This window comes from Anomalospiza imberbis, chromosome 21, assembly GCF_031753505.1.
Source record: "Anomalospiza imberbis isolate Cuckoo-Finch-1a 21T00152 chromosome 21, ASM3175350v1, whole genome shotgun sequence".
NCBI lineage: Eukaryota > Metazoa > Chordata > Aves > Passeriformes > Viduidae > Anomalospiza > Anomalospiza imberbis.
Genome location: NC_089701.1, coordinates 5,137,575 through 5,150,859, shown reverse-complemented (window position 1 = coordinate 5,150,859; position 13,285 = coordinate 5,137,575). Strand labels below are relative to the sequence as shown.

General features: G+C 41.9%; 1 protein-coding gene across 22 annotated transcripts in view; it reads right to left on the bottom strand.

Moving 5' to 3' along the window:
• Positions 1-13,285, bottom strand: part of FNBP1 (formin binding protein 1) — a 66,305-nt gene that overhangs the window by 17,615 nt on the left and 35,405 nt on the right. For 6 of the 22 annotated variants that reach the window (XM_068211272.1, XM_068211273.1, XM_068211274.1 and 3 more), the window contains 3 exons: positions 9,151-9,279; positions 7,172-7,318; positions 3,562-3,759 (listed from right to left, as the gene is read on the bottom strand). In XM_068211272.1, the coding sequence (XP_068067373.1) occupies positions 3,562-3,759; positions 7,172-7,318; positions 9,151-9,279 (474 nt within the window). Of the gene's footprint in view, positions 1-2,013; positions 2,197-2,580; positions 2,608-3,561; positions 3,760-7,171; positions 7,319-9,150; positions 9,280-13,285 lie in introns of all 22 variants that reach the window. The other 16 variants (XM_068211258.1, XM_068211261.1, XM_068211278.1 and 13 more) reach the window with 5 other exon arrangements.

Below are 13,285 nucleotides of genomic sequence, written 5' to 3'. Positions count from 1 at the left end.
TAAAACAATATGGCATGCAAAATTCTTAAGGTGTGCTTGGATTTCTTAGCTATTTAATACATCAAATAATGGCCTTCCTTCAGGAACTGTGAAAAGCAATTAGTTGTGATTGCTTATATGGCCGAGCAATTACTCAATAGGGATTCATACATTTGAAATTCAAACTGGTGAAGTGCCCATGGAACTACAAACCAGTATTTTTAACTCAAGTAGAAAATTCTCAGCACTATTTTTAACATTCTGTTCTCTGAATGCCACTATGGAGCATTAGACTGCCACACACCCCCTGACCTCCAGCAGTGCCTTCACCCCAAAGTGACCCAGCACTGCCCAGGACAAGGAGGGCTCCATTTGTCACCCCTGGAGTGGTGCCACCACCCAGCACATCCTCAGCTCTGCTGCTGCACAAGCAGAATTGAAAGTCTGTCTCCACTTGGAAAAACCACTGAGAAAAGATGCTCTGAGCCAAATTGCAACTGAGGTAAGGAGGGACACGTACAGAACCTGCCTTTGGACAGCTTAGAAACTTCCCACTTCCTCAGTGAAACAGGGACGGGAAGAAATGGGATTTTTTGTGTTCTGAGTGTCCCATTAAATGGCAATTTCCTAGCAAAGAACTGAAACTGTTTAAAACATCTTTATTTTTAACTGTTCTCTTTGTACCAGATGAGACAGTGCATTGTTTACAGCACTGTTCTCAGTTCTTGGTAACCAACCACTCAAGTTCCCCATGGAAATCATCTCTGCTTTTATACAGCTCCAGTCCTCTGTCCTAAATGAGTGCCTGGAGCAGAATTTGGGTTTTTTTAAATAGTCACTTCCTCACTGTTACTGTCTGCTCTAAAAAACATTTCAAACACTGAACACTTTTGTCTCCTTCCTGTCATTTTTACAGGAGAAATAATTCTAAGGGTTTCACCTAGGAGGCAAAGCCATGCTGTGGCAGCAAATTTTCAGTAGAACCATGCCATGTGTGAGTTTCTGAGTCTTATTTTTGTTTGAAAAATGGCAAATTTTATCTCAGGGATCCGACATTTTATTTACTGCTTATGAAGACCACCAGTGAGAGGTTCTAATTCCATAGAAACACTTCAACATTGGTTTATGAATATAACCACAGCTGCTGTCAGCAACAGGAACAGCAGCTGACCTGGAAAACCTCAGGCCATATTTCCATTTTTTGGAACAGTGGTGATGTGTCACAAAGTGTTGGTCCAGTGTGACCTAAAACCAGGTGAATCCCCAAATCAGCCATGGAGGCTTTCAGCATCTTTTCACCACACAACCAGCTGCTGGCAGGGGAATCCCAAATCCTGCTCCCTCGGAACCTCTCCTCTGTCACTTGGAAGAATATGATTTTAAACTGTGCATCATGGCACTGAGAATTGTGTCCCAGTCTCCCCTGACCTGGCAGCCCTGGCTTAAAGCACACATGGACCATGGAAAGGCTTTGTTACCACCCAGAATCAGTTCACCTTCCTCCTCTCACCAGATTCTTACTCTACCACTGCTGAAGCTGAGCCACAAGCTGAGGGACTGGAACAAAGTTCCCACTGCTCTAGTGACAATGTCACATCATTCCAGACTGAACTTTTACCAACTGAAATCACAACTATTATCTCCTAGAATCCCTCCTAATTTACTCATCTCCTTCTGACACAGACATTGAGATGAACCCACCCTGAAGAGAGAAAAACTAAAGACTTTGACTTCTTACATGAGCATTACTCAATGTTCAGCTCCTCCTTCTGTATTTTGTCCAGCCTCTCCTCCCCCAAGACACCCAGATGGGTAATTTCCAACAGGAACTCTACTTTTTGTGGTTTCATTGTGGGGGTTTTGACTACAAATGGCTTTATATGTTGGGAACCCTTGGATTTGTCTGCATGTTATGACAAAACACAATGGAACCGTTCACAAAACAAAAGTTTTTACGTAACAGAACGTGCAATAAAAGCGCAAGAAAGAAAAAGAGAGAGAGAGAGAGAGAGAGGTATCCAGAGGAGAACTTACCCCGCGCTTTAGGCTCCTGAAGCAGTGGATTTTGGGTTTGGAGGTCATGAACTCGTTGAAGCGATGGGAGAGGGGTTCCTTTTGCTGCTTGGGAGACTGGGGGCCGTTGGGAACAGCAGAGGGTGAGGCAGAGGCAGGGGGAGGAGGAGGGGGCTGATGGGGGGATGTTAAAAGGGACATAAGCTACGTATAAGAGATGGAGAAGTGACAGAATAAAAACCAAAATAAAAAGATAAAACACAAAACGAAAATAAGCATCAAAACCAATATTTGAAATCCAGAGAAAAAACCAATTAAATAATTAAATATTAAAGGCCATGGTTTAAAAGAGGGGAGGAAGCAGTAGTTAAGAGTCATGTTAAATGAAGAGTTGTGATAAATGAAAGTATTAGTAAGTGATGCAACAGAAGAGTAACACAAAAATATTTTGAAGGAAGCTCATGCAGACTCTTCCATGCAGCACTACCCCCATAAATTGCCCTGTTCTGCTCTGTGGACAGCTGCAATAATGCATATGGATAGAGCTTTCAAATACCTGAATTTAAATGGATCAGATAAGGAAGGTACCTTAGTGCCCAGTAGCGTTTCTATTATCTGGAAAACAACAAACCACATTCCTTCCTGCTTCCAAATCATACCTCAGCAAGTGCATCACACTTCACTTGTACAGATCATTCTATGAATTTGCTCAGGAGTTAGTCCTGGTTGTGTTTTTATTCTGGCTACACTGATGTAAGCACCAGACAGCGAGTCTTCTCCCACACCAGCACTACAGCAATGACCCCTTGTGCACATGGAGATTTTTAAAAGTTAAATTTAAGTGGTTTGGTAAAGGGTCAGAGCAAGAGTGAGGTCAAAAAATTGAAGCTATTCTGGGCTTCCATCAGTGTTACTGAAACCTGATTGAGTCCAGTCCCCCTGACACGTCCTGGTAACCCCAGATAAATGTTGCCATGCATTATGGTGTAAAGTATGACAGTGGGATGGAAAAGGTTTAATGGGTACATAAGTTAATATGGTCTTTTACAGTCAACTGCTCAGTTAGTTCTGCTCCATTAGTTGTGCTTCAGAGTGAATCCCAGCAATTCCCTGCTCCCAGCCACCCACCTGCTGACCCCAGTGCACAGACTGGAAAGACAACGCAAATGGAAAGGCAAGGAGAGTTTGAGGAGTGTCAAAACAGTAATGCCACACTGAAGCTTCCCACAGGTAACAGTGTTAGTTGGCACACATGGCACTAGGTAAGTGGTTTACAACTCCTTCTCTGAGTTAGGAACAGAAATGGACCATGGCAGAGACGTGACAACTTAAATTAATTTAAAAACTGCAACATAATTAATGAAATTATACAAGAAAAAAAAATTTAAGTTATAAAGAAACTTAAGTAACCAAAGACTACAACAAAACACCATATTAAGACATCAGTTATTAACTTTCTGAATCTAAAATTCTCTTTAAAAAAACCTAAACTTACCAAGATTACTAGACAAGACACAGGTTATTGACAAAACACATACTAGCACCAAGCTCAAGTTTGTAAATCAGTACCTTATTTTTCTTGATGAATGGCCATAACTTGCCCTTGGATTTGCTACCGAACTTGGGCTCTGACTTCCCATCCCCTCTGGAGTTGGAAAGGCTGGATTCAGACACTGTCCTCTTCATGGGCTGCGTGAAATCCTCAAAGTCCACGTCTCCCGGAGGCTCAAACCCTGATTTAAAGGCTTCTATTACCATCTGGGAATCCTGGAATGGGACAGACCCAACACAAGTGTAAACATCTCAGGTGAGGCTTGACATTAAATTGGTGGCACAAGAAGGTTTGTCTATGTGGGACCAACCCTGAGAGTGACCAGGCTCACTCCTGGGAATGAGTGCCCTTCCAGAGTCCAGGATTAATGCAAGTCTGTCTACCTTCTGCTGAAAAGGAGTAAGAGCTTATGAACTTTCCTGACTAGAAAAGCAAATCACACTTCAGTAAGTGACTCATAGCAAAGATTTAAGGTACAGGTTTGCTGGGATTACAGCTGTTAGCAAATCAGAGGAAAATCCCAATAAAGACTCCTATAAAGCAGAGTTCTTGTGTGATCACTCTGCCACAAGTCAAGGAGTTGGTTGTGAATTTAGTGACAGTAAATGGCTGTAAACGTTTAATGAGCTTTACCCAACATCTGAGCAGTCCAAGGTCACACCAGCAGTCTTGTGCCCTGGTGTGGCAGCCACTGAAGCCACATTTCCTTTTGGCACTGCTAGGAGGGATCTAACTCAGCCACAAACTGGCTGTAGACTGCATACAATGGCTTTGCTCTTTGGTTTTGGACAGAGAGAAAAGAAAAAAAAAACAAATCAAAGCCAAACCAATCCATAGCATTCTTCCTACTCAAGTCTACAAACAAAATTAATTATACATAAGATCAAATTCAGACCTCAGCTTGCCAAATGCATTGAAACCTAATGGACTCAGGACAAAAAATAGCTTAATAGACTTCTTATCTACTTGTTTTGTTGGGGAGATTATGTTATACTCTAACAGCTGTATTCCAAGATCTCTAGAGATGCTGTGCATTGGCACACAAATATCCTATTCTCTAGAGAAGAGGATCACTGCCCTGTTACATAAAAATCTTGATGCTTTGAAGGCATTTCACAGGTTCTGTGAATGGCTGCAGGTAAAATGCTGCTCAGGAGAAATCTGCTGGGGTAGAAATATATCCAGAGGCCAGGCTCCATTGAGCAAAACACAGATACAGCAAAAGCTTTGCAAAAATCTTCATGGGACTGTGAAGACCCACATGGATTTGAGATCCTCAGTCTATCAGGTGGCACCATGACATTCCTACATGAGTTTTAGGGAGGTAGAACAAAACTTTCCATTATCCCATCCTTGTTTGACATTAAAACTTTCTGAGATCTAAACTTGAAGATATTTTTAATGACAGACATGAAAGCAAGATGAAGAATGATTAGAGAAGAGGAGGGGAAAAGAGTGAGAAAAGCTGAGAGAATTGGGATTGCTCAGCCTGGAAAAGAGAAGGCTTTGGGGAGATTCAACTGCTGCCTTCCAGTACCTAGGGGCAGCCTACAGGAATATGGAGAGACTGTTTACAAGAGCCTGGAGTCCCCATCCCTGGAATTGTTCCAGGCCAGATTGGACAGGCCTTGGAGCAGCCTGGGATAGTGGAAGGTGTCCCTGCCCATGGCAGGGGGTGGCACTGGATGGGCTTTAAGGTCCCTTCCCACCCAAACCATTCTTTGATTTTAAGAGATTACACTATGTTATATTAATTACTCCACTGGTATTTTATCCTATGCATGGAGCTTTTACTTTTTCACCTCTGAATTTTACAGTGTTCCTTCCATTTATTCAAAACATCACTCCACTACAATGGAGCTAAAAATAACCAGCATGCTCCACATATCACAGAGATAATGTCATAACAGGAACTCCAAGCCCATAACAAATTCATTTTATCTGCTGCTAGAGCCCTCTGAATCATATTCTGCACAGGTTCACCTGGCAGTCACCACAGCTCACACTTGCCACACGACCTTTGTGTTGTTCAAGTGGTTAGAATGGGGAAATGGAAAAAAAAATTTAAAACTAAAGTAGAAACACACTAACAGGGAACCAGTATTCCCAGCTAAGTCCAGGTAGTTTCTATTGGCATTAACAGGAATTCTATGCAGTGCAGTGAGGGCATAAAGCAATCCTATTTACACTGTTGCATATTTAGTAAGTAATCCAGAACTTTCATTATAATCAACACAATTAGAAATTACTGCTCCAGAGAAAAGAATCCTCAATGATATTTAAGGAAAAAGAACTCTTACTGAGCATAACTGTTTCCAGGTAGAACACACCAAACCCTTTGTAACTGCTCAGATATAACTATTTTGGTTAAATACATTTTTGTCAGCACAGTGTTTACAGGAGATCCTGGTAAATTCAGTTATCAGTGCTCAAAGTCATCATTTTCCAATGTCACACTTGTGTATGAGCCATCATGGATTTATTTGTGACCAAGAGAATATAAAATTCACCCTGATTCAAACACCCAGCTTAATTTTCATGTGTGTTTGCTACGAAGACTTGGGCAGAGTGCAAGCTGAGACATGAATCTCCCCAGCAGGATTTCACCATGCAGCACCAAAAGCTGTACCTCAAGCAGGGTATGTTGTTCTAACATGGGAGTTGCTGCTCCAGTTCCCCTTTTCTCACCCAGAGAGTGGTTTTCAGATCCCTAAGTTTCCTGTGCTGCTCTCTGTGAGAGCAATTGCTGAACAGAGAGTAGAGGATTAATTTCAAAACTTCAGGGGTTATGCTGCCAGTTCATGGCTCCAGGCACTGAACAGCTCAGAAAAGATTCCAGTGAAAAACATGTGTGGGAAATTCAAACAGGCAGCAAGACACATGCTGTCAGCATTTGAAGCACTAATGTGATCCACAAAAAAGGCTGGAAGAACAGAGGCTTCATGTAGGAAGGGAGCAGATCACTCTGCAAACAAAATAGAAAACACATTTGGCCTTGTGGTCACTGTGCATCAGGAAACTCAACTGAAATCTTTATCAGCTTTTCTATCAGAGAGGTTTCTTTGCATCCTGTGAAAGAAAATGTTCAGACATCAAGATTTGCTCATTTACAGACGCCAGCAAACCTCAAACCTGCAAAGAAATGTTTTACAGAAAGATTTTGCGATAGTTCACGTAGCCAATACTTTAAATACTTTCATTATTATAAAGCTAGCTGGAATTAAGGCATTTCTGAAACAGACAGTTTTCTGACTATGAGACATATAAACCACCTTTATAAGAATTGGTGATTAAGTATTTGAAATTATGTCAAACATCACATGCTGACGCCTACTTTTTAATTGCAAAATTTCAAAAAGTAATTATCCTAATAAAATGAGAGAGTATTCCTTAATTAAAAAAAAAAAAATTAAAAAGTATTGCAGGAAAGGCATTTCTGAATGTTAAGTAGATTTGGGAAATAATCTGAGCACATCCTGCCCCAGACAAAGCAGCTTGGGACAAGAAGCTGTTCCTTGGTTTAATTCCATGACTGCAAAGCTCTTGTGCTGAGCTTGGGCCCAGGATTTCTGTCTCTGTAAATCTGAGACCAATACTAAATATGACAACCAACAATGCAACACTTACATTCTTGTGATCCACTGATTCTGCAGCCTTTGTTATCTCATCCAGACACTTCCCAATGATGGGGATCACTTGGCGGTCGACTTCTGCAAAGGTTTTCATGGATTCACCTATCCTCAAGATTCTTCTTTCCTCCATCTCTTGTATTTTCTAAAATATTACATTGCATTCAGGTCAAACATCAAGATTAACTTCACAGTTCCACCCAATTTTCCTCTCCAGCTTACATCAACTACTTTAAAATTTAAGGATTAAATATATTTTTAAGAAAAAACTAGGACAGCTGTTCTCAGGAAGGCACCAAGTGATATTGTTCCCTCACACATCAAAATGTCATTCTTAAAGTAATCTCTTTTACTATTACTGGAAATTTTTTCAATTAACTTTTTATGTTAAAAAATGCTGATTTGTCAAACCCCAGCTTTAGATTTTTGTAAGGATGGTTCCTAAGGCTTTTAAAAGAATTTCTGCAACAAATTCTTTCATTTTCTGTGCATGTTCAGAACAATCTCATTTTCATTTCACTGTAGAATCCAAGGAAACAAAGATCTTGATGTCTCCCCTTCTTTTCCCTTGATGTCTCCCCTTCTTTTCCCTAGAAGGTAATTTTTGGTGTTCACGGAGTCCCGTACATCATGTCTTGCTCACAATACAGCATGTATTGATGTATTCATGTACAATAAAAACATCCATGTTGCTCACAGCACAGCTCCTCACTGCTCAGTGGATTCAGTTCCAGGATCTCCAGCATCTCTTCCAGGAGCCTCTGCTTTACCACTGAGGGAAACTGAACGCGGCATAATTCCATTATGACAAATAATAGCAGGATACAGAAGGGCATGGACAGGAGCAGCCTGTTTCACACTGGGCTGCAGGAGCAGTCAAAAAAATCCCCTTTGCCTTGACTGATCCACAAGCAACATCAACTCCTTACAAAACAACTTATTTCAACATCTAGAAGCAAGCCCTGGGAGCTCACTGGTGCACTGACAGGGAAGAGGGCACATCTACAGGACCTTACCATGCTCACCTACGGATCAGATCAGCTCCAGCATTTGCTTGATTTCAGGAACAGCTTATCTCAAGGCATTGGTTTGAAATACCATGAGGCAGAAGAGGAGGTGTCCATTTAGCTCACAAGTTTCAGCAGTGGGTAAGAAGTGCGTGTTTGCCACGCAAATATCAGCTACTGCTCATCTGGTGACAAGCATGTGACATGTCCTCCCTTGAAAAGGTTGTATTTTCCACTTCTGATGCTCATGACCCATTACAAGGGAACAGTCATTTAGAAGTTCTGTTCTACTACATTACCCTCCATTCATTCATTCAAGCACAAACTCAGATCTTCACTCAGAATGAATCTGATGGCTTCTTTATTCTTCCTCTGCAGCCTGTCCTTAGGCACCCTAAGACACAATCAGTAGCTTGCTTAAAACCCTTTGGACTCACTCTTGCAGAATTATTGTGGTTCACATTTAACCATGTGTGCAGCCTGATTTGAACACAGGTTATAAAGGGCTGGTGGACTTCAGAGATGCAGCAATGCCCAGCTGCCTCCTGCCCCAACAATGCCAGTGATGCTCTCCCTCATCCCCAGCTGCACAGACACAGGAGCTGAACAGGGAAAGATTGTGAGGATTCCAAAGGCTATCCTCATCTGTCACGACACTTTAACGTCACCTTCCGTGTGTGTTATTGATCCCTAATTTAAGCCAATTATAGCTAATTTATATTCTTAAATTATAGCTATTCTATATTCTTAAATTATAGCTATTCTATATTCTTAAATTATAGCTAATTTAAGAGAAAGGGATATTTTATCCTACCATTTCTCAGGGTGGCAGATGGCATGTAAAATTTGCTAAGAATGACCAAAAAAATCAGCAAAAATTAAAAGTCAGGGTCACAGAATTGAGGTGATGTGCAATATATTCTTGTCACAGGGTTATGGGCTACTCCAGAGCCCTGCCAGTGACCCTTACCTGGAAGATGTTTGGTATGTGTGTGTAGTAATGCTCATGCTGCTCACTGTTGAACTTCTGTAGGGTGGAAGAATATTCAGCTTTGCTGTCCTCTGCCATCTGATGTCTTAGCTGGGCTTGCTGTCTTGCCTGAAAGAAATTTATAATTTAGGCTACATGGAAAGCAATTGCATTGTGGTACTCCTCATCTTACTATCCAGGAACATTATGAGACTCTGAACACCAGCTTTTGGTTTACTCCTCTTCTGTGAAACACTCAAGCTGCAGTGTGGACAGTGCTGCTGGTCCTTTCTGGGGTTACAATGTGCTATTTCATGAACCATTTCGCATTCCATGAACAACCTCTGCTTGAACTGCATGTCAAACACCAAAACAAGCTGGCCCCGCCACCTGCCCACGGGACAGGCACCTTCATGGACTCACTTCTTGCTCCCCCTGTGCCCTGGTGGATGTCACCTGATGCTTTCCTCTGATGAGCTGCTTCCCTGTTGGTGAGCAGTGTTTTCTGGGGAAAGGGAAGTGAGAAAAACCCTCTCATTTTAGCCAACCTAATCATGACAAAACCTCTTAACTCTGTGTGCCCTGCAGAGCCCTTTCTCCACATTCCTCACACAGCCCTGGCATGAAGCACACAAGGAAAGAGGAGCCTGAGCAGCAGCTGAGATGCCTCCCTTCCTATTTTTACCCACACAGATGATTTGCTTTGCTACCCAACATAGCAGAGCACTGGGCAATTAATCTCACTTCTTTCCCTAGAATAATCTGTCCCCAAGTGACCCTTTCATGTTTTCAGATTCCTCCCCTTACAATTCTGTTCCCAAGGCCTTCTGTTATCTGTTTCACTGCCCAATATTCTTCCCTTGTTGCCTCTCCCATCTGTTTGGTTCAGATGCCTGAACCACAGAGCTGCTCTGTGAAGGCCAAAGGCAGGGAAGGAAATCCCTGCCTTTGGCCTTCACAGAGCAGCTCTTCCTTCTCTTCTCTTCCAAAATTCCCTATGCCTTCCCCACACTGAAGCTCCCCCTCCCTGGCTAGAGCTCTGCTGCAGAATTTCTGAATAATTCCTTCAGACAAGGCAGAGAAATGCTGCTTTAAAAACCATGTTTCGGGGGACACAAGACAACAAAGAATTTTAGCACATTTTAAGTGGGCTCCCATTAAAACCAGTTCAGAACAGGGTTATTCTTTGAACTGTTCCAAGCAGACAATAGTTTCCTGACAAGAAATCCATGGAATACCAAATCATGGAACGTTTCTGTAATCATAACTGGAAGGTAACAAATTCTGCCAGGAGGTTTCAAATCTCAATTTGTAAAGAAGTAGCCTTCCTCCACATTTGGAGAGTTTGCACATCTCACCTAATAATTTATTTCACCTCAATTCAGATATTGCTTCTGCAGTTGACTGTAGGAATTTCACAGATCCCCTTCACATTCTTTCTACAGAAATAATTCAAGCAAAATGAGGAGATACTGGGCACCAAGTGCATCACAGGAGATGAAACAGTAGCATCAAATGGAGAAGAATGTGACAATAACCAAACAAGTGAATCCAATAAAAGACATATAAACTTTGCTTGATCCCAGGAGTTTCAACTGTCCACTAACTCCTACAAAGGATGAGTGCCTAATTCCAGAAATTTCACCTCCTGCAATCAAATTCCAAGAAGCCACATCAATAATTTCCCTGCCCAAGTGCTATAAAGTTTATTAAACTTTACCATCCACACACTCAAATGCAGCTACATTAAATACGAGTGGAAAACAATATATCCTCATGCCACAAATACAAATTTACCAGGAAAACAAAGTCAGCCATGGAAAGGCAGCAGCTGTAAGAGTGGTTCACACTCATCTCCCAACCCCTTCCTCACGTCCCAGCTGCTGCAGATCAATATCCATTTGTGAGGCCCATTCTCCTCATCTACCTAAGAGGAACCCATTGTCTGAGCTGACTTTACACCAGCCCCACTCCCACTCATACAGCTGTCTCTCCCTTTCTTTTTTTAAAAATAATTTTAAATAATGCAACTCAGGAATTTGTCCCTTGACTCTATTGTTGAAGCAGAAAAACAAGAAATCCATTATTACACATTTCCAGGCAGACCCAGCAAGCATTAAAGCCATCAGAGTTCATTTTCATGAGCAAACTCATTGGCTGGATATGACAAAGTAACTCTGAGCTAAATGTATACAAGAGTAGACACTCAGTTTCCAAAATTATCTTAACTGGCCCCAAATAAGAGGGGGCAGCAGATGAGTAAATAAAATTGGGTGCATTCCAAAGCCAGAACTTTTTGTATAAGAACCCTAGTGATTCTTTGTTTCTCTTGGCCATTTAATGCATTTGGCAAGCTTCAAACTGTTTAAATATCTTTCCAATGAGGTATTTGGATCTGAAAATAAATATATTTTTTAAAATCTAGAATTTTTTATTACTTCATTTCAGTGTGTCACTTCCTCTAACATCATCACTTCCAGTATTAACAGAATTGTACCTTATAGTGAGACTCCTGCACTCTGTTGAAGCACAGAGTGATAAAAACTAGTCAATGATGTTAAGTTTCACATTCAGAGTAATGGATGCAGTAGCCCAGAACTGCAGAGTCACAGAAGCTATGTCAGGAGTAACTTAGAGCTGGGCTTTACAGAAAATGAAGTTTTGCTTCTTTGCTGCTCACTTGTGCATGCAAACAGCTTCAGACAAGGTTTTTTGGGGGCTTCTTACAGTTAATGCTAAAAGATTTGCTCTGAACAGGATTTCCAGGAGGAAAGGCTTTGGAATAATTGGGGTCTGGAAAACCAGACGATGACTTCAGATATAGAACAATACTGGGATGCAGCTTTCAGTCAACACATTCTCTTCTTTAACTGGGCAGGGATGAGTGAGCAAGAGCTCAGTTTCCAGCCCCATATGTGAAACACAATCCACCTCTACAGGCTGACAGATTGCTCAGTTGTCAGAGATGTCAGGGCCAGGGACTCTGTATGCAGCAAAAATTCCCCTCTTCAAAGGAAAAAAGAATGAGGTCACCTTTCAGCACTGTAGGAAAGCAAAAAGGGTATGAACACTGAGGGGTTTGTGGGGAGAACAGCAGCGTTCTGCTTCCAAATGCCTGGCACTGCAAAAGATGCACAGATTCCACACATCTTCCACCCCAAACATACCTTTGTAACAATTTTTTGCCCCAAAATGAACATGCATAGTGGATATAGGCATTGCTTCCTCCCTGAAATCTGGGTTTGTTAAGGCAGCTCTTGTCTGAACTCGTGGCAGCACCAAAACCCAAAGGTCCCAAAGGTCAATGTTGGTCTCATCCAGAAAATGCTCCCCAAAATGAACGACAGCCCAGGACCTGCAGCACCTCCAGCCTTGCAGGGAGCAGACAGGTAAGCTTTGGGCTCCCCCTGCACCTGCAATCAGATCTGAGCAGCCACTCCAGGGGAGTGTTTCTGCAGCTCTGAGAGAACACTGGAGGGAAAGGAGAGCAGCTCTGATAGACTGAACCAGGTAACAGCTCACCTGCAGCAGGTAAGGCTTATTATAGGTGACCTCCTCTCTCAGAATCTATGCAGAAGTGCCATTAAATAGAATCAAGCCCAATATTTTCCCCTTTGTTTAGGCAGCCTTGCTGCTTGATGGGCAAGAATGCAGAACAGTAGCTAACTGCAGAGTAGTATTAACTTGCAAAGTGCTGATTTCTGTGGCTGTCTTCAGTACTTTAAAAATATTCTTTTAAAAAACCGGGCCTCAGCAGCACACCCACCTTAGGTGAAAACCCCTAAATTCAATGGCCATATGAGCTGTCAACACGCACTGTGGCATCTGTCTCTTAAGGTAGTGGGAAGAGCACAAACATTGTTCTCTCAAAATTATTTTAACTACATTTCCTGCAGATTTTCTTAACAACTGAGTTACAGAAACCAGACTCCCAAATAACATGACTTAGTTCAGATAGTTGAGTCTACCAGGAGCTCAGAGATGCCAGAAAGAAGATGCCAGGGTAGGACACTGATGCACTGAAATCTGACTTAAGTATTTATGGGGGTCTTTCTTTCCCTTTTAAAATAAGAAATTAGAATAAAGTTAACCCTGCAAACCTTTGAAACTCATGTTAGAGAGATATATTTGGTGT